The following is a 20,167-nucleotide window of genomic DNA, read 5'->3' as shown; positions in this document are numbered from 1 at the left end:
GAGGGATATGAGCTGCAGAGAAATGTGCTAGTGATGAAACCAGGGCAGGAACTCGGATCTCCCTTCTATTTATTCCTGTCTCAATTTAGCACAGCTGCTTCTTCAGCCCAAGTATTTTTAAGCACGGGAAGCAACTCTCAAAGGTAATGTGGCCACACTTCAAGAGGTCGCCTTTTCTTTTCACAGAGTCACATCCACTCGGCACAGCCCATGTGGAGACAGCCTCGTTTTCTCCAGCTGCTCAGCCCTGTGTCACTCGGCCCTCTTCAGGATGTGCTTATCCACCTGCTGCTCCTGTAGTTCAATGCCATTCTTCCTCTCATGGAAGGATGCTCTTCACTGGAGTTTCCTCCAGAACCTCAACACGGCCCTCTCCTATCCCAGCTTATCTTTCTGGCCACATCATTTTGCCCATGAGCCACCAGCAGTTACAAACACTTAGCTCAAGGTCTTCTGTAAGATGAGCCACAACTCAACTTTATTCAACCTAAACTTTCATTTTGAAATGGTTCTTAGATTTATAGAAACATTACAAAGATAGCACAGATGGTTCTAGCATCCCCTGACCTCAGATTCTCTGACTGTTAACAGCTTCCACCTCCACAGCACACTTGCCACAAGCGACGATGTCAGCACTGTTGCCTGATTCAGATCTCACTAGTTTTCCCCGTGTATCCTTTTCCTGTTGCCGGAAAATGTCTAGGGTGTCCCATGTAGTCTTGTCTCCTAAGGCTCCTCCGTTCTCTGACAGCTTTTCAGTCTTTCTTTAGTTTTCATGACCATACCAGTTGTGAGGAGTGTGGGCTTTTCCCTGTGTTTTTCTCATGGGATGGATGGGGCTTGAGGGAGGAGGACCACAGAGGTGGAGGACCACACAGACTTCTATCACGGCCTCCCCCACCTGCTCCCTGGAACCCAGTCACTAAACTCGGCTTTCTCAAGTAGAGAGTCAGCCTCCACCTCCTTAGTGGGGCTGTAGCTACAGAAACTATTTAGAATGCTTTTATGAGGAAGTGGTCTTTTTGCTCCTATTTACTCAGTTATTTATATCTGAAAGGAATTAAGGGTGTTTATTTTATTTTTAAAGTTTTTATTTTTTATTAGTCCACATGCGCAGTACCTAATGTCTACATTCCTTGTGGGGAGGTGGTGCATGTGCATAACACGTCTGCTCTCTTATTTCATCCCCTTCCATTTGAGAAAGATCGCTCTCCCTACTTCCTATTATTTATCTTTTATTTTGCTCTTTATTTATATTTTTTGTTTCTCATATAAAAGAAAACATGCATTATTTAAGCTTGTGTGTCTGATTTATTTAATTTAATATCATGTTCTCAAAGTGCACCCGTTTTCCTACAAATGACTCAAGTTCATCCTGTGTGGCAGAAGGGTATTTACTTTAGACTTTGGACTACAATCTGATATTATTGCTACCTCCACTTCCCTCCTGCTGATTCTAGCCTGAGCCCTTGGTAACTCTTTTGGGTTGGTCTTAGATATTTTCACCATGTAGACCCATCTATATTTGTATTTTTTGCTTTTGGTTTCTTCTTCTTTTTTCTTTTTGTTTTAGCACTTCTTTTGGTACTGTGGGATGGTTCACTTTCTATATTTCTAGCCCCAGCCCTAAAATGAGCCATTTTGGAAGATGCCCTTGTTCCTGTTCTGTGAGATGATCTTAGAAACCAAGATCTTGACACAGGGTCTCGGCTTCTTTGTTAGTTCCGTATCCCACTTGACCAATGCTGATGGGCGCCTGCCTACCTGCTCTCTGTTTCCACAACATTCTCCCTCCCCTCACAGCAAACGTAACGGGGGCTTCCTAGCAATTCTTCCGGAGTGCTGGCTGGAATGTGCTTCTGCTTCCTCATCTGATTGAAATTCTGCTCCTTCTGAAGGGCTCCATTCAAAATGCTCCTCTTCCATGAAGCCTTTCCTAAACACCTACTCAATATCCCATAGCCCTTTGCGCTAGCAAGCTGTGAGGTGCCTGAAGGCAGCACTATGTCGTATTTAAGTTTATATCCCCAACCTCAGCAGTTAGCAGAGAGCCAACGAAATGGCTTTTGCTTAGTGAATCTTACTTGGTTGGGTTAACATCAGTATAACATTCACTCTTTAAGGTACATCAGGGAAAAGGAGAACCACACACACACACGCACAACTACAAAACAGAACCCCCTCTATGGAATTATGACTAATGGCTCCTTCTTGGTCTCATGGCTGGGGATGCCCTATTTCAGTCATATGTTGCTGTGAAACTCAGAAGGAAGAACACTGTAACCTCAGCACTCCCATTCCTCCCAACAGGCCTCATCTGTTCCCAGTATGTGCACGTGGGCAAAGATAAGGCTCAGTCAAACAAACTCACAGCCATTGCAAGTCAGGACACCTTGATAAGGAATAGGCAGTGGCTCATGTTCAAATGAGCTGATTAATTGTGTTGTGTAGACATTTCACTGAAATGGATATCTGTTATCTACTCCATCACATTTATTGTCTAGGTCTTAGGTTTGCAAATAAAACAGGTCACCATGGACAGGGCCACATAACTGAGGTACTTGGAAATGTGTCCCAACTTTGGAAGATTCTGTGACTTTCTTGCAGGCACCATGGGTAACAGTAGCCTCTAGAGGAACCGAGGCTGTTTTCTCCATCAGTCACCCTAGAAACTGGTAATCCAGGGACAAGAATGAAAGTGAATCTTTGGCATGGGGGAGGAGGCACTTCCACCTCATTTTGGGCTTTCGAGGGTGCTTGCTTGAAGTATAGAAAGGGTTAGTGTTGTCCCTATGACATGATGGGATACATGTCATGAAGAAGCAGGCCAACACCTGGTGTCTCCCTGGCAACAGCCACAAACAGTGTGTCAGGAGAAGTGGTCACCACAGCAGAGGCTGCTGTACTCTCTGGTCCCTCTGAATAGTGTTGATGCCCCTTCTGAGTGCTGGCCCCCTGCATTCACCTGCAGCCAGTTCCCAGCACAGTGGCAGTTCCCAGTGCCAGCCCGAGGCTCTGTCCTTCTCAGTGTTATGGTTTGTGTCTGGATGTCCCCTCAAAACCTCATGCAACCATTAGGTGGGCTTCTAGAGTTTTTGACTGACTCATGGTCCAATGTTGGAATTATGGGTGTGAGTGCTACACCAACCTAGGGCGGGTAGCTTGCATACAATGTAAGGGAGGGAAAGACGCTTGCTCTCCTCACCTGCTCTCCTCCCTTTTGCTCTTGCTGCTGTTTCCCGCTGCCATGAACTGTTGCCCTCTGCCATGTGTCACACTGCCTTGGAGCCAGCAGGGTATGGACTGAAACCTCCGCGAACTGTGAGCTAAATAAACCTTTCCTTCCTTAATTTTGGGTGTTGGGTATTTTGTCTCAGCAACAAGAGAAAAGTAACCAAGACACTTGGATACCGCAGGAATGCAGTTTGGAGATTTCTATTTCCTGCATGGGCTACCCTTAATCTGTAGTTTCAGATACAAAGCACACAGAAGGGAATTTCACTTGTGTGGGATTCCTCCCAAAGTATATAGCCTTACCCTAGTCATGAGAGCATCAGACAAGTCCTACAAGGCTGTTCTACAAAATACCTGACCAACACCCTTCAGAAGTACTGCACTCATGCTAGACATGGAAGGGTTACGGAGCTGTTGTGAATTGAAGGCAACAAAGGAGATTTGATGACGAATGCGTTAGATCCTGGATTAGATTTTAGAGCCAAAAGAAAAAGACATCGCATTAAGGGCTGGTAAAATCTGAATGAAGTCTGTGATGCAGACTGTAATCCCTTCATCTTGATTCCAGTACCACTGTCTGGAAGACCTTCAGAATGTTACCAAGGCAGGGAGCAGAATGACACAGAGAAAAGGATTTGGGAACCAAAGAAGCTAAGAAGAATGAGAACTTCTAAACTTTGAGGCTCATAGCAGGGCTGGAGGATAATGGTAACAACCAAATCTAGTTCGTAAGGTTCCAGGCACTTTTTAAAAGGGTTCTCGCTGTACTAATTGATTGGCAAATGGGGTGGATTTGATGCACTTTATATAGGTCAGAACTTGTGACTAACAGTAGCAGGAATGAAGGAGAGGGAGCCATTCAGGAAGACTCCTAAGTTTCTCATTTGAGCGAGTGACCATGTGGTGGTAACCCCAGCCAATGAAATGGGAAGCAGAATGGATGTGGTGGGAAGGAGGAAGATACGCAGCTCAGTTTGGGGCAGGTTGGTTACTAGGTGGCTGCGGGGCATCCAGGTGGGGATGTCTGGAAGGCAGTTAAACAATCACCCTGGGCTTTCTGACAGAATACCTTTGCTGAGGTAGAGATCTGAGAGTGGCTATCGCAGAGGTGATGGCAGAAACTGATGACATCACCCCTGGTGGATGGCATCACCGGGGAAGCAGGGATGAAGGAAAGAGAAGAGGGCTGAGATGGAAGCTGGGAAAACCCAACGATGATGGGAAGAGGAAGAGCATGTGGAGAAGACGGAGAAGTGGGTGTGAGAGGTGGATGAGAACTAGGACAGGATGAGGCCCGGACACTACCTGGCTGGAAAAGGGGACAGTGCCTCCCGAAGAGTCTGTGATGCCAGTCTGAACTGGCACTGATGATCTTGGCAGAAGCCAGCGGAAAGACGGGCAGATATAGGGAATGCTAAATGCTCTTTGGAGAAGCTTGGTTACAGAAGAAGGGAGACACTAAAATAGTTGCAGGGGAACTCCAGGTCACAGAGGCTGCTCAAAACTCTGTCTCTAGGCTGGGCCCTCCCAGGAGCTCCTAATGTACTGCAAACCATTTTTTTTTCTTTCTGGGTATCCCGCTTATGGGTTTCAGAGGTGTATGTCCATCCTTACACCTGTATAGGTCCAAGTTTAAGTTCACAGAAGACGCACGAGCTGTGCAGTGAATTGCCTTTTTGACACAAAGGCTGTAGTCTGAAATAATCTTAATCTGATCATAGGTTGGGGGCCACACCGAAGTGATGCTGGGCTGTTTTGTCACCATTCCTGGAGACTAGGTGGCTCCACGACTGTGTTTCATTACTCTGGGACCTTGCGCTATTCTTGCTTTGAAAGCCTAGCACGGAACATGTCAAGACAGTTTCAGATCCGGATTAGAAGTTTGCTGGAGGGGTTAACAGCCGTATCACTGGGGGACATGCTCAGTGAGGCTCACGGCTTCTCACACCTCCATGTGCCAAAGCCTGTTCCTCTCCATTCTGTATTCAGCTGGAGTTTACAACATTTAAATATTAACACTCATTAATATTGATGTTTGAATACCAAATCAGGTTAGCTTCCTAGAAATTACTAGATTTTATATTAGCCATTCATTCACTCATTCAATATACATGATTTACTGCTGGAGAAGCCTAGATAAATAAATAACATGGGGTTCATGACCTTGAGAAGCCCACATGCATTTATATAAACAGCTATAAGCAACATGGAAAGTCTGATAGCAAGGCACATATATGTACTATAAGTGTGTGTGTACAGATCTGCATTTGTGCAGGTCAAGTATCTCTCATCCAAAATGTGTGGGACCAGAAGAGTTTCAAATTTCAGATGTTCTTCAGATTTGGGAATATCTGCATATTCACATGCATGCACATACATATACACATACATGGGATAACTTAACGATGGCATTCAAGTCTAAACACAGAATTCACTTATGGTTCACATACATTCATGGTACTTACACAGCCTGAAAAGGAATTTTAAAAAATATTTTTGGTGCCCCGACGTTTTGAGAGCAACTCATCACATAGGATCAGGTGTGTGGAATTTTCCACTTGTTTCAGCACTTGGAGCATTTTGGATTTTCCTATTAGAGATGCTCAACCTGTGTATGTGTGTATGTGTGTGTGTGTGTGTGTACACAGACACCTGCATATATGACATATGCACATGTATAGGCTGTGTACTCCTCAGCTATGTATATGGGGGTGGTAAACATAGAAAGGTACTTGACTGTCTCTTCTGGATGTGACTGTACTGGGTTCAAAGGGAGGCGCATAAGATTGGATGGATGAGCAAGAAGGATTTTCCTGAGTAGACAAAGGAGGAAGGGTGGTAGAGGCAGAAAGAAGAGCATGGCGAGAGTATCAGCGTATGAATCTGCATGGCGCATAAAATTCTGTAGCAACGGAGGACATAATAGTAAAACCCACAACAGTGGTACCGGACACTTACTGGCATCTACCAGGTGTCAGGCACTGTTCCGAGAGCTTTACATACATCGCCACATGGCAAGAACCACATACATGGGAATGGCGGAGGTGAGGGTGCAGACTGCTGGTGTTGGAAGGGTAAAATGCTCTGAATGTTACACTGAAGGGTCTGGATGTGGTCTGGGAACTGAACAGTTCTCAGGTAGGACTGGCAAGACTGGACTTGGAATTTAGAAGATTTGTCAGCCAGCTGCAGAGGCAACACAGCAGACGAGCTGAGATGGGAAGTAAAGTTGGAAGGTTTTTCAACAGTTGAGACAAAGGCAAACCAGACAGTGAAACTGGCAACAGGGATGGATTGAGGAGAGATTTTTAAGCAAGAAGAAATGGGCCTTTGGACCTGTAATCCACGAGGACAGATTGGCATGGAGAGGAAGGAAGCACCTTTGGAAGAGTAGATAAGCTCAGCCTAGAGGCATCCAGGGGAAGGCAGCTGGTGGGCAGCTAGACCGCAGTCTAGGACTTGCGGGGAGGTCTGGGGCAGTGAGGAAACCCCCATTCGTTCAAGATGGATTTATCCTTTCCACACAGAGGTCACTCCTGAATTCTCCTTTCTGTCCTCTCTGGCCTTACATTTTCACATCAACAGTTGTGCTACACAAGGGTACATATTCACCTGCACAGAGGTGACACAGGGGCAGAGATACATACTCACACATACTGTCACCCAGACCAGAGAGGACACACACAGGTCCACAGACCATTGAGGAATAGACATGCACACTCCACAGAGGACACAGAAACACACACAGGCCCACACACTTCCATAGGTCACAGAGGGACACACACACACACACTATACACACAGATCACAGGAACATATACACACAGGTCCATAAATCAGAGGGACACACATACAGCCACACACAGGACCATAAATCATGGAGCGACACATACATGCATATGTATCCATAAATCACAGAGGAATACACACTCTTATACATACAAGAATCATAGAAGGACATATACACAGGTATCTACAGGTCACAGGAGGACATATACAGGCACACAGTCCTCAGACAACAGAGGGATATGCACACATAGCCATGGGTCACAGGGCACGCACGCGTCCATGAATGACAGAGCCTAAAAACACACACACCCCACGTGTAAATACACCTAGAGAGGGCACAACAGCACAACTGTCCAGACAGGGGAGGCCTGTTGTCCGACGATACAGTGGACTCTTCATTTACCCAGAAGATGACCCTGGACTCCTAGGGGGCGCAGGCCCATCTGGTCATCAGACTCACTCTGCATCTCCTCATGTAAAGCAGATCCCGAAGCCCTCACTGCTCTGTGACTGTCACACTCAAGCCCCGTCCCGGTGAGCGCAGCGCCCGCCTTGCTGGGACCCAGTGGCCATCCACACCACGCTTGACGCGCTCCTACCAAAGAGCTTCTGTAGGACTTGGCCGTCGTATAAATCTTCAGCCAGGTCTTTCACAATGATTCTCTCTCCAACCAGCACGTCGTTAATCCAGTCAATTAACACCTATGGAGAGAGAAAACAGAAGAGTCACAAGGTATTTTCTTATAGACTAGCTTTCGTAACCTGGACAACTAGGACCTAAATGCACTGCCCTTTAAAGACAGCAGTGATCCAGGGGACCCAGTGCCATAGGCAGGCAGGTCACAGGGTGAATCTGGAGGCCCTGTGTGTTTCTGGGTGTCAGCCCTCAGGGGCTGGCAGCGTCAGTGCCTCTGCTGATCTCTTCTGGCCCCATTGCTTTTTCCCTAACAGTAAACAACACTGTCAAGGTAGGCGGGCTCTCGAGTTACACAAATGGGTTAAAACCCACCTCTACGCACGCGCTGCTCTGGGTGCCACTTCATTGATGTGTGTGTGTATGTGTGTGTGTGTATGTGTGTATATGTGTGTATTCCTCTGGCATCTGTGTGTGTGTGTCCACTCCTCTGTGACCTATGGTGTGTGCACCTATTTGTCCTCTATGAACTTGGGTCTGGGTAGCCCTGTGATCTATGTTCCTGAGCCTCTGCTTCCCTATCTCCAAATCAGGATGAAAGCATCGCCCACATAGGTGGTAGAAAAGAGTTACCAAGTAATAGGTGATTAAAAGCAGTCTTATTCATATGTGAAGTGTCCTCTCATGAGGACAGTTGACGAGGTATCCCCCATGCTCAGGAGGGCTGGTCAGCATGGAAGGAAACAGGCTTGCTCAAGGTCACAGAGCTCATAGCTAGAGACAGCAGAGGGTCCCTGGTCTCCTGGTCCTCAGTAGCAGTCACTGGCCGAGGCCTGCATGTGCCAGGCACCGAGTGGAGGCACTGCCTGTGATGCTCCATTTCATTAACGTACACAACGCCCTCGGGAGGCATGTATCACCAGCTCCGGTGTTTAGCTTGCATACTACTTTGCTTTTTAATTTTCCTTTGTCTTTACTAAGATAGTATTTATATAAAATCAAGTCATCTTAGTCACTTTCCTTATTGCTGAGCCACAATATCAACACCTACAAATTAAACGAGCAGAGGTTTACTCTGGCTCACGTTTCAGTCCATGGCTGGCCAGCCTCAAGGCAGGACGGGAGGGCAGAGGGGCTGCGGGGAGGAGAAACTGCTTACTTCATGGAAGCCGGGAAGCAGACAGCAAAGGGAGGAGCCATGAAGGGACATTCTCTTCCAAGCCATGCCCTCAGTGACCTGCCTCTGCCAACCTGACCCCGCCTCCCAACAGTAAGTCAGCCACAGCACCTCATGATCCACTCACCTTCCAACGGTCTCGCCTCTGAGTGCATGAGGTTTTGGGGAGGGGTCACTTCAGCTCTAAACTATAGCCCAAATGAACCAGTTTTATGCATAAAGGGATGAGTTCTGATCACTACACAGTTGCGTGGTTCTTAGCACAACCCCGAGGCAGAACAGTTCTCTCTCCCTAAGAGCTGATGGAGGAGCCCTGTCTCGAGACAGAGTGGTGGTAATTACGAGTACGTACTGTGTACCAGGAACAGCCTGTATCCAGCACAGTAATACCCAGTCTGGCCTGTCCTGGAGAGGCTTGTGGGGGGAGTGAAATGAAGTCCCCATCTCAGGACTGGGGAGTCCATGGTACTAAGGGGAAGCAGAGGGGCACTCATCTCATTGGAGGAGATTCTTAAAAACAGAGTACGAGTGGACCCCAAAGATAGTATTTAAAGATGGACAAAGCAGCGAAGATGTGGAAAACATCAAAGCTCTCCCTGACAGCGAGGCAGTCACCTGCAGGGTGACACTACGGCCTTGGACGATGCCCGAGGGCTCAGGTGTACCTGCAGTAGTGCGTGTCTCCAAACCCTTCTCTGTGAAACTGAGCCCAGGGGCAGGTCTGGTAGGGGAGACCAGTGCTGAGGCTGAGCCGGTCAGAGACCACGTTGACCAGGTCTCCCATTGGAGGTCTCCCAGGCAGGCAGCAGCACGGGGCAGCCCAAGGGTGGACCCTGTGCAGGGCTCCTGCTCACCGTAGCCCAACTCCCTGAGGAGCACAGTGCCAGGCAGAGCCTCAACCCACAGCTGTCCCGCTTCTGCCTGTACAGCGAGGTGAGGCTCAGAGTCCTAGCAGACCAGAGCAGCCATGTGTGAGTGCAGCACTGGTAACACCAGGAAAGGGCCAGATGTCGAACATGCACAAGCCAGACCACCCATGGGCTCAGATTAGGGCCCAGCATATAGGGCTGCAGGGCTTCCAACCCTGGCCACCTTCTTTCTGCTACCTCCTTCGGCTCTAGAGTAAGGCACAGATGTAGGCTGGAAATAGAAGGGATACTTATCTACCTCCTCTTAGAAGCCTGAGGCAGAATTTCCTCATCCAGAAAATGGGGATGACACTACCTCACAGGGCACTTTTGAGGGTCCTTGAGGAAAGCAGTACAGTATGTTGTGAATGCTCAGGTCCTGGCCAGTGTGAGCTCCTTGGTCCTGACTTCTCCAGTGCTTATGACCAACACTATCCAAGGGGCACTGGTCAGGTCAGATGGCCATCTACTGACCACGAGCTGCCTGAGGGCAGGACTGCTGTGACTGCACAAAACAGTTGCTCCATAGATACTTGCTGAATGGGGTTGACCAGAAAGCCTCTCCCAGCCTCTCACCTTCATCAGTTCTTGGAGTTTGGGGTCACTGCGTGAGTTTGGATCCACCATGGTCCGCACTTCATTCTCCTCTTTAAAAAGAAAAAGCAGTGAGTGGCGTGGTTTTGCAGGGAAGTGTTAAGCTCGTGCGAAGGCGCAGGAGGCAGTTACCCAGCATGGTGTCCTCCGGGTCCAGCTCGAAGGGGATGGGGCTGAGGGGCAGGTTGATGGCATTCATGCCCTCCTCCTGAAGCTCTGAGACTGAAAGACAAGGAAGAACTGGTCACTTCGAGCCGACTGACCACAGGGAGCTTGGGTCTGTGCTTGAGGAAAGCAGTACAGTACGTTGTGAAAACACACGTGTTTGATACCGATATTGAGGAAAAGCCCCATCAAGGTTAGATCACAGCCGTTACCCAGCTGGTGATTGATTTGTGGCTCCTCCTTGCTAAAACGACCTAATTACTCTCTTCGTCTTACCTCTTCTGCCTGTCATTTCCCTGGATTTCCAGGGAATGGAAGTGAGAAGGTCTCATTGGGCCTGGTGGCACAGGCCTATAACCCTAGCACTCTGGGAGACTGTGGCAGAAGGGTCTCAAGTTCAAGCCCAGCCTGGGCCATTTAGTGACCTGGTAAGGCCCCATTTCAAAATAAAAATCTGCACTGCAGATTTTCTGCATGGGTACAATGATCCCCAGTACAGAAAAAAAAAAGGTAAAGGGAGGCCTCACCAGTACAGAAATCCACCTCCCCCCAGAAAAGATCTCAGGAAGAATGGCAGTGGGGTGAGCATCGCTTTTTTTTTAATTTTAAAGATAAAAGGAGGGAAACATTAACAGACATACAACATTTTACAACATATCACAAGCACAATACAGACAATACAGAGTTACAAACAAAGTGGTAGGGAATTAACAATGGTGGTTGTATTACATATTGATACCTTCAAAGTGGCTTCTCATGAAAACAGATATAGACATGCAATACTGGTCAACCAAAGACTCATTGACAGTTTCTTTCAGCATAGAAATAGAAGACAGAAGAACAACCATGTTAACTATCCTGTATATACATACATACAAAATTTCTCCTTCTTTCCCTTCTCTTTTCCCACATCCCAGAAGCCCTTTACTCTTCAGTGGTTTCCTATCATTTCACAGTGTCTATCATACCTCCGAGTTTAAATTAACTCTTTCAAGTTTAAATCTTGAATTTTTTTAATGTTTTTTTTTTTTTTTTTGTACCAGGAATCGAACTCAGGACCTTGCGCTTGCCAGGCAGGTACTTATGCCACTGAGCTATATCCCCGGCCCGAGCATCGCTTTCTCTCTGACGCCTCCGCCTTCTCCCCATGCTTCCGTCCAGGCTGGGTTTAGTATGAGCCTTGCCACCTCAGTTCAGCCCTCCTCTTGTTCACCCCTCCAGACTGCTGTTCTGGTCTGGCTCCCCTGGCACCCCTCTGGCCCCCACACAGGCACCACATCAGGACCTCCCTGTCCGGATCCTCGCTCTGGCTCTGGCCCAGGCTGGTGAGCTCTCATGGTTGTGGGGCCTAGGGCCAGGCGATCTCACCTCTCCAAGTCTGTTTCCTCTGTGAAAATGAATAGCTCTCCCCGATGACCAGCAACCACTTTTCAAGTCCTAGAAATTTACAATTCCATTTTCCTCAAGCAACATTGAAAAGGGTCAATGACCACACAAGCCCGGGCAACCTGCTCTTCCACAAGCACCCCCTGTCCCCCGCAAAGAGCCCTGGTAAAAAATCCCCACCACCCACCCTACTGTGCGATGGGCACCAGCTGAGTGCTGACCTCGGATTACCCCGCCTGAGAGCCAGCTCACAGCCTCTTACTTTCTCCAATTAAGCACAGAAAGACCATTTTTGCTGAAGGCGTTGGTCACCAAGAGGTTCTCAAGGAGCTAATATGGGAGCTGCCACCAACCTTAATAAAAGCAGTGGGCCATCTTTCCATTTAATTTTTTTCTTTTTATTGACTCAGGCCTCCCTGATTGCCAGCATAGGTTTGCAAGGACTCTTAAGCACAGGCAGCCAGTTACAAAGAGTTCTTTCAAATCAACAGACTCACTGATAGCTGCAGCTGGATAGGGAATGAGCCTGCTTCACGGAGAGGGGAAAGCAGGCACTGGTGTTCACTCCCTTAGCAGGCACTGGACAAGCATGTGGCACATCACCCAGGGACTCTCGAATCTCCAGATTCACAGACATCCAGCATTCTGTAAAATTCTTGTCCACAAAATACAATAGAAAGGTAATAGTTGACAACTTCAAAGCTTTAATGATTTTGGAAGGAAGAGATTGCATTTATTTTCTAGCTAAGTACACCTGTGTCCCTATACTCCTATAATCTCTTCTAATGTCCTCTAAGTCTAGTAGATTGCTCTTTTTCCAGGCTATTTCTCATAAAGAGATATAACCTTTTTTTGTTGTTGTTTTGGAAATAGGGTCCCACTAAGTTGTCCAGGCTGGACTTAAACTTGTGTTCCTTCTGCCTCAGCCTCCTGAGTTGCTGGGATTACAGGCCCCATCATGCCCAGGACACACAATTGTGCACACAATGAGCAGCAGAAGTGAAGTTGTCTTAAATATGAATGCAAGGCTGAGCTCCTAGCTTGGGAAGAAGCTTGTGGCTACTCCGGACTTTCTCTCTTCTAGCTATGCTCTCCCTGCAGGTCTGTGCTGTCTTGTATAGCAGCCACTAGCCACTTGTGCCACTGATGTTACAGTGAAATAGATGCTCAGTTCCTTAGTTTAAGTGCCCAGTGGCCTGAGTGTGTTGATGCCTTCTGTCCTGGATAGGACAGGCATGGAGCTTTTCCCACGTCACAGGAAGTTCACCTGCATGGTGTGGAAGCCCATTTATCTAAATGCTGAGGATGTCCACATGGAAAACTCCAGCCCAGACCTGACCCTGGGTTGCAGGCTTATGAACTTTAACTGCTCGCTCAGTGCCTTCTGGTAAGGCTATTAACAGAGGTCTCAAAGCAGAACTTGTAATTTCCAACACCCTCATACCACTGTACAGCACAAAAACAGACTTGTTCTTTCCCACCCCTGTCCTTCTAGATGGGACCACTGTTTGAACAATGGTTCAAGCCAAAAATCCAAGGCATCATGAAGTTCTCCTTTTTCCTGACCTTTAGCACGTAATATATTGGCAAGTTTTCTAGGTTCTACCTCTAAACCAGGCCCTCACCACGCCTGCCATCTCCTGACCACATCTTGGTTCAAATCCACGTTCTGTTTCACCTGGATCACCAGAACCTCCGTCTCTGGGGCCTACTACTTTTTCTTGCATTTCCCCACCTACTTGGCATAGTGAAAGTAAGATGTAAATAGAATTACACATTCTCCTGCTTTCAACTTTTCTGTGGCTATTCATCACACTCAGAATAAACCCTAACTCTGTACAGTGACTTACAAGACCCTCTGATTAGCCTTCTGTTTGCCGTTCATGTTTTATTTTCTTGGTAAGACTCATCACAATTTGAAATAATTATTATTGCTATATCTGTTATCTATTTCCACCCCAACTCCCAGAAGATAAGCTGAGTAAGGGCTGGTACTTTTTTTTTTTTTTTTGTCTTTTGAGACAGGGTCTTGCTATATAATGTAGGCTGGTCTTGAAGTCACTGTGTAGGCCAGGTTGGCCTTGAACTTGTGATAATCCCCCTGCCTCAGCCTCCCAAGTTCTGGGAGAACTGGTACTTTTTATCTTCTATTCATTATTAGATCCCAAAGAGGCCAGATGTACAGTGGTTAGGAGCCAGATGGCGTAGATTCAAATCCAGGGCCTGCCACATATTAGCCATGTGACCCTGGGCAAGTTTACAAGCCTCTTGTGTCTTAGTTCCCTCACCTACATAAATGGGAGTGATAATAATATGGCCAACCTCCTAGGGTTCCTAGGAAGATTAACGAGTTAACCTATGCATTCAGAAATGTGCCTGGTGCCTGGTCAGAGCTGTGTAAATTTATGTTGCTGTTATTATAACCTGCTATTATTGCTGAAAATAATACCTCGAGCATAGTGTGCACCCGAGAAATATTTGCTAAATAAATAATCAGAATGTTAAGACCACTCTTCATCTGCATGGGTTATGCGTGGAGGCAGAAATTGCCAAAATGGTTTACAGGATGGAAGGATTTTAGCTTGTCCCCAGGGGAAAAATGCATTTACTTTTTAGACCAACCCTCGCATATGCAGGTATCTGGGGCAGCACTTCCAGCTTACATTTTGTAAGAGAAGAAAAGCCGCATCTGTCCCAAGATTGTTGGACAGCCAGAACCAATTTGCAAATATAAAAAAAAGTATTTAAACATCTCTTGAGTGTGGCTAGAAAAGCAATCTTCACAGCCAGGATTCCTAAAGGTGGATCTGAACGGAATCTCCTTTTACATGGAGATCCTTGTTAAAAAGGTTTTCAGATGAAAAAAGCTGTAGTCAGAAACCCTCCCTCCGCCTTGCCTCTTTAATTCACTCACAGAGACATAACAAACCCAAGAAGAAAGGCTGAGATATGTTTGCAATTGGAAATGTTTTTTCAGGAAATGACTTGGTACAGGAACATCATTCCCATTCCATTAGCCGCTGACTCCCAGCCAACTGTTTGTAAAACTGAATATGCAAACTGCCCCATTCAGGCCTGGCCCCGCCCCATGGGGCTCCATTAGAGCCACTTTCCCAAAACAGTCTGCCTGGTTTGGAGGATTCGTTTCTATTAAGCCAGAGCACGGCCCAGCAGAAGCCCTCACTGATCCCAGTGCTCAGAAAGACAAAAGGGCTGCGGCTGAATTTCCTCAGCACAGAATCTGAATCTGCTGTTTATCCCTGAACCTCCTCTAACAATCCAAAACTGGATCTGAGCGTGCGGCCCTCGGTGCCTCGCAGCGCCATTAATCATAACTTAATAAACAGCTCAGATGCCTGACAGAAGGCCCGGCTGGGGCAGGAGGGAGACTGCCTCGCTCCTGAAGTCAGCACCAGCTTTTATTTTCTGATGCTGGGACCAGCTGTACAGCAGAAAGTACACACACAGGCTTCGCAGTGCAAAAGACCTGGATCTGAATCCTATTTTTATAGGACCTTTTGTGATTTAACCTCCCTGAATTTGGTATAAAACAATTCTAACACAAAAGCTTAGCTGAGACTGGTGATTTCCTTTCCAATATCTACTCTTTCTCTCCATTAAAAAAAAACCCTTATATTATTTCAGTACATACCCTTTCCTCCTCTGTTACAAGGTGAGGTTCTGATTGGTTGAACTAATAGTCATCTCAATTCTTATAGAAGTCATTGGCCCAGTCACTGTCTTATGATACACAGCACGGTCATGTGATACAATACTAGTCTGTGAGTGGTGATAGAAAAATGGTAGGAGTATTTATGAATAGTTTTCCTCCATTTTAAAGAGAGACACAAGGAAGAGAAGGATCTTTCTCCTTCTAATCATTATTGTATGAAGATGTTATGCATTGATTTGCCGCAGCCATTCTGTAGCCATGAGGTGACTTAGTTGGAAGAAGAAGCTAATATGCTGAGATGGGCACAGAAGAAAGAAGGAAGAGAGTTCTTGTTGATGGCATTGAGCTACTCCAGCTCTGTGTGTCTCATCATAGGAGAGGAAATAAATTCCCTACTGTTTAAGATGGGAGAGTAGGTGTTTTCTGGGACTTGAAGCTTGGATCTCCATAAATGATACACGGGGACATCAGGATGATACATTTGATGGGCAAATAGAGTAGGTCTGCAATTAGAGGTAATTTCCCCTCCTCAAAGAACACCAGGGTATAAACAAGTATGGAGAAAAAAATGAACAAATGTTTCTAAAAGTAAAGAAAAAAAGTCAATTTATGGAGCCCAGTAATTTCAGTCATTCAACCAAGAAATATTACTAGGTGCTCCTCTGAAGCGGACTCTATGCTAGCCAGGGATGCATGTTTAGAGACCAGATATGAGCCTGCCTCAGTTTGCTCACAGGTGGTGGGAGAGGCAGGCCCATAAACACAAAGCACATCTGTGCAAAAGCAGCAAGGAGTGGACAGCAGAGCTGGTGTTGAGTGTGGTGTTTATGTCGAGTGCAGGGGATGTAGAGGGCACAGGGGTGAGGAGGAAAGAATGGACAGGCAGATAAGAGGTGGGGTCAGGTGCTTGGGTCTTGAATTTAATTGGTCATATAACAGAATGCCTAGAAATGCCCAAATACCTAGAAATAATGAGCAATTATAACAAAGTTGCAGGATATGAGGTTAACCTACAGAAGTCAATGCCTTCCCATATATTAGCCATGAATGATTGGAATTTGAAATTAAAAGCACAGTACCATTTACAATACTTAGGTTTAAATCTAAGAAAACATATTCAGGATTGATATACAGACGATTACAAAACCCTGATGAAAGAAATCAAGGAAGATCTAGATAAATGGAGAGATATTCAGTGTTCATAGATTGGAAAACTTACTATTGTTAAGATGTCAGTTAGTCTCAACTTCATGTATAGATTTGATGCAATCTCAGTCAAAATCACAGCAAGCTGTTTATTTTGGATTTTGACAAACTGATTCTAAGGATAGCCTGGAAACTCAAAGGCAAAAGAAAGTCTACCTACGCATAAAGCTATTTCACGTGGGGTATAGGTTAGCAATTCTGATACTGCTATACATGTACACTAGAATTGAACAATTAGTAAATAAATGGACAGTGGATGGTAGGAGCCAGGTTTCTCACTATTAAGAGTGAAAGATTACAGACAAATAAAGAAAGAAGGCTAGGACAATGCCTGTGGTAACAGAACAAATTTGGTGACATCAGGAAGAACTCAAGTTTAGTTCAATATAGATACAGGTAACTACACACAGAACTAAGAGATATATGCACTTTTATGGGTTAATGCATATATTATTATTATTATTATTATTATTATTATTATTATTATTTTATTGCTGTGTTAGCTGAAAGGTCCTAAAAAAAAATGACTCCCCAGGGTCTGGGGATTTAGCTCAGTGGTGCAGCACCTACCTGGTAAGTGTGAGATTCAGAGTTCGATTCTAGATAGCCCCTCCACCTAACAAAAAGACTTCCCAATAGCAATGAACAAACCTAGGGCCCAGGTCTTGGAACCATAGTTCCTTGGAAAAACGGTTAATTCTAAGACTGGAGATATACAAGATAAGCCAGGAACTAGAAAGTGAAGAAGAGGAAGAGGAACAGAAAAAAGGAGGGGGATGTCAAAGGGAACAGGCGCCACCTACAAAGGACTGTCAAAGCTGGAACAATTTTAGCAACAAAATGAAGTCGTACTGGATTATAACCCAAAGCATAAAATAAATATCCATCAATCCATTCTGAGATAAATGAATGGAGAAATTAGTAAGAGAGGGAGGAGACAACTATTCTGTGCAAAACTCCAGGTGATTCATGTCGATCTCTGCAGTAAAACAAGGGAGCGTAATTCCTTACTCAGTTGGAGTGGACTATGCATAGTGACTTTCTGCTTTTTGGAGTACTGCATGGAGAGGCAGGAAATAGCATAACTTTACAGTGGAGAAACCTGAGGAACACTACCTCAGCCAGATGGTCAAGATCAACATCCACAGTCATACGTCACGCTGATGTTGTGCACTTTTGATACTATGTGATGAATATATTCTCTAGGGCATTTTACCTTTGTGGGTTTCCTAGATTAATCATGAGAAAAACACCAAATTCTAGTGGGAGGGGACCCTGCAAAATACTTGATCAATACTCACAACTTCACAGCTAAGGGGGGACTAAGAAGCTGGGGATGACAAAATGTCAGGTGGATCCTTAGAATAGAAAACACAGGTTAGGTTAAAAACGGAAGCAATCTGAGTAAATTATGGACTTCAGTTAGTAATAATATTATCAGTGTTGGTCATTAATTGTAACAAGTGTACTATGTTATTGTAAGATAATAATAAATGAGGAACCAGTAGGATATATGGAAAACTCTGTACTAACTTTGCAGTTTTTCTGTAAATCTAAAACTATGGCAAAAATAGTATTTTTTAAGAAATCAATCTGAATTTGCTATTATTGCAAAAAGATATATAACGTTCATGGGGAACGGAAGAATCCATCATTTTACAGGACACATATGTTTCTTCCCATCACCAAGGAGATGGTGATAATTCACCCATCATTAACTGAGTTCTACAGACACATTTATACAGGACACAAAGGACAAAGATCATTTCAGAGCCCTAAAGTGCAAGCTGTACTCATTCCCAACTGAGAATTCAAGTTTCCAGGAAGAAAAGCGCATGGTTGTCTTTTTAAAAAATTGTTTCCAGGGCTCTGAGAGAATACAGAGCTTCCTCATCACTTAAGGATGCCTGGCAGGGACATTTATACTTTCTTGGAGGGAGTCTGTCTCACTAGGGAAATCATCACTGAGGTTTGGTGGTCTCTTCCATGATTTCCTCTGAAAATTTTACATGTCCATGGTCCCTGATGGAGGTCTTTATACCAGGGGATCTTGTGTTAGTTTTCTATTGCTGTAGCAGCCATTTACTGGAAACTCTAGTGTCTTAAAATAATACAAATGTATTATCCTTACAGCCCTGCAGTTTACTTAGAAATCCAAAATGTGTCTCCCTGGGCTAAAGTCATGGTGTCAGCAGGGCTGTGTTCCCTTCTGCAGTCTTTAGGGATCATTCATTTTCTTCCATTTTCTAGCTTCTACAGGCTACCCGCATCCTTTGGCTTGTGGTTCCTTTCTTCCATCTTCACAGCCATTGGTGGGGGTAGGGGTCAGAAACTCACACTGAATCTTTTCTGCCCTTCCTCACTTTGAGGTACCCTGTAATCACACTAGGCCCACCCAGATCACCCACAGCACTCTCCCTATTTTAGGATCAGGTGCTTAGCAACTGAAATTCCACCTGTAACCTCAAATCCCTTTTGCCACATAAGGCCACCTTCACAAATTGTGGAAATTAGGGTGCAGACATCTTTGAGGGCACCATGGTTCTACTTACGATAGCTTTTTTCCACTCAGGGGACAGATTCTGCTGTTAATATGCACCCTTCCCTACAACATGTGGGTTCACTTTTCCTCCATGTGGTTGCTCCCCCCAAAAAGAAAAGCAAAATCCCAACCCCACTCACCCAGTCCCTTAAACAAGAAAAAATTTTATTACTTTTGACAAAATGATGCTTGTTTCAACAGCCATAGTTTATGGCATGGGAATCAATTCTTGGTGGCCTTAACAGACTGCCAGGGTCTCACCACACTCTCCTGTACTACACACAGCTGTTTGGTAACGAGGGTATGACTTCCGGCCCTTGGAGCATTGCCAAAAAAAAAGCAAAGGGAGAGGCTGGTGTTGTGATGGGAGCTGACAGGAGGAGGATCTATAGTCCTGAGTCTCGCAGTTTCCACTCGTTGTTTTGGTCAGTTTTATAATCTGCAGAACTGGAAGGCTGCCAAACAAATGGTCCCTAGGTATTAAGTCACTGTTTAGCCAAGCATGTGACCCAGGGGCCCTCCAATCACTGCGAAGCATGGGAGGATGTCCAGGCTCCATCCGGGCAGCCAGAATCATCCGAACGGCAACACTGGCAAAGGTCTCATGCAAGCCACAGGGGTGAAACACTACACAGGCACAGAGGTGCAGGCTTTAAAGTCTGCCCCTCCTTAAGCAGAGGGTGGTGTGGCTGTGCCGCTGTGGGTGTATATTGTGGAAATGCCACATCACTGTGTATGGGTGTGTCTGTAAGGGCCTGGGGAGGGAAGGCACAGAACCTGATCTTGTAAGGCTGACTGCACGCAAAGTGCAGGGACATGAGTGACCCAACTAAGGGCAGCCAGGGGAGAGCTGGCACCG

The 20,167-nt window shown here is 45.8% G+C and overlaps 1 protein-coding gene across 1 annotated transcript in view; it reads right to left on the bottom strand.

Annotated features, from left to right (window-relative positions):
- The window catches only part of Parva (parvin, alpha), a 146,999-nt gene that overhangs the window by 39,655 nt on the left and 87,177 nt on the right, over positions 1–20,167 (bottom strand). The window contains exons 2-4 of the mRNA XM_005380302.2: positions 10,469–10,558; positions 10,319–10,389; positions 7,623–7,725 (exon numbers count right to left, since the gene is read on the bottom strand). Of these exons, the coding sequence (XP_005380359.2) occupies positions 7,623–7,725; positions 10,319–10,389; positions 10,469–10,558 (264 nt within the window). The remainder of the gene's footprint in view (positions 1–7,622; positions 7,726–10,318; positions 10,390–10,468; positions 10,559–20,167) is intronic.

This window comes from Chinchilla lanigera, unplaced genomic scaffold (genome assembly GCF_000276665.1).
Source record: "Chinchilla lanigera isolate Chin_1 unplaced genomic scaffold, ChiLan1.0 scaffold00013, whole genome shotgun sequence".
In the NCBI taxonomy this organism is placed as follows: Eukaryota; Metazoa; Chordata; class Mammalia; order Rodentia; family Chinchillidae; genus Chinchilla; species Chinchilla lanigera.
This window is presented reverse-complemented; position numbering and strand designations above follow the sequence as displayed.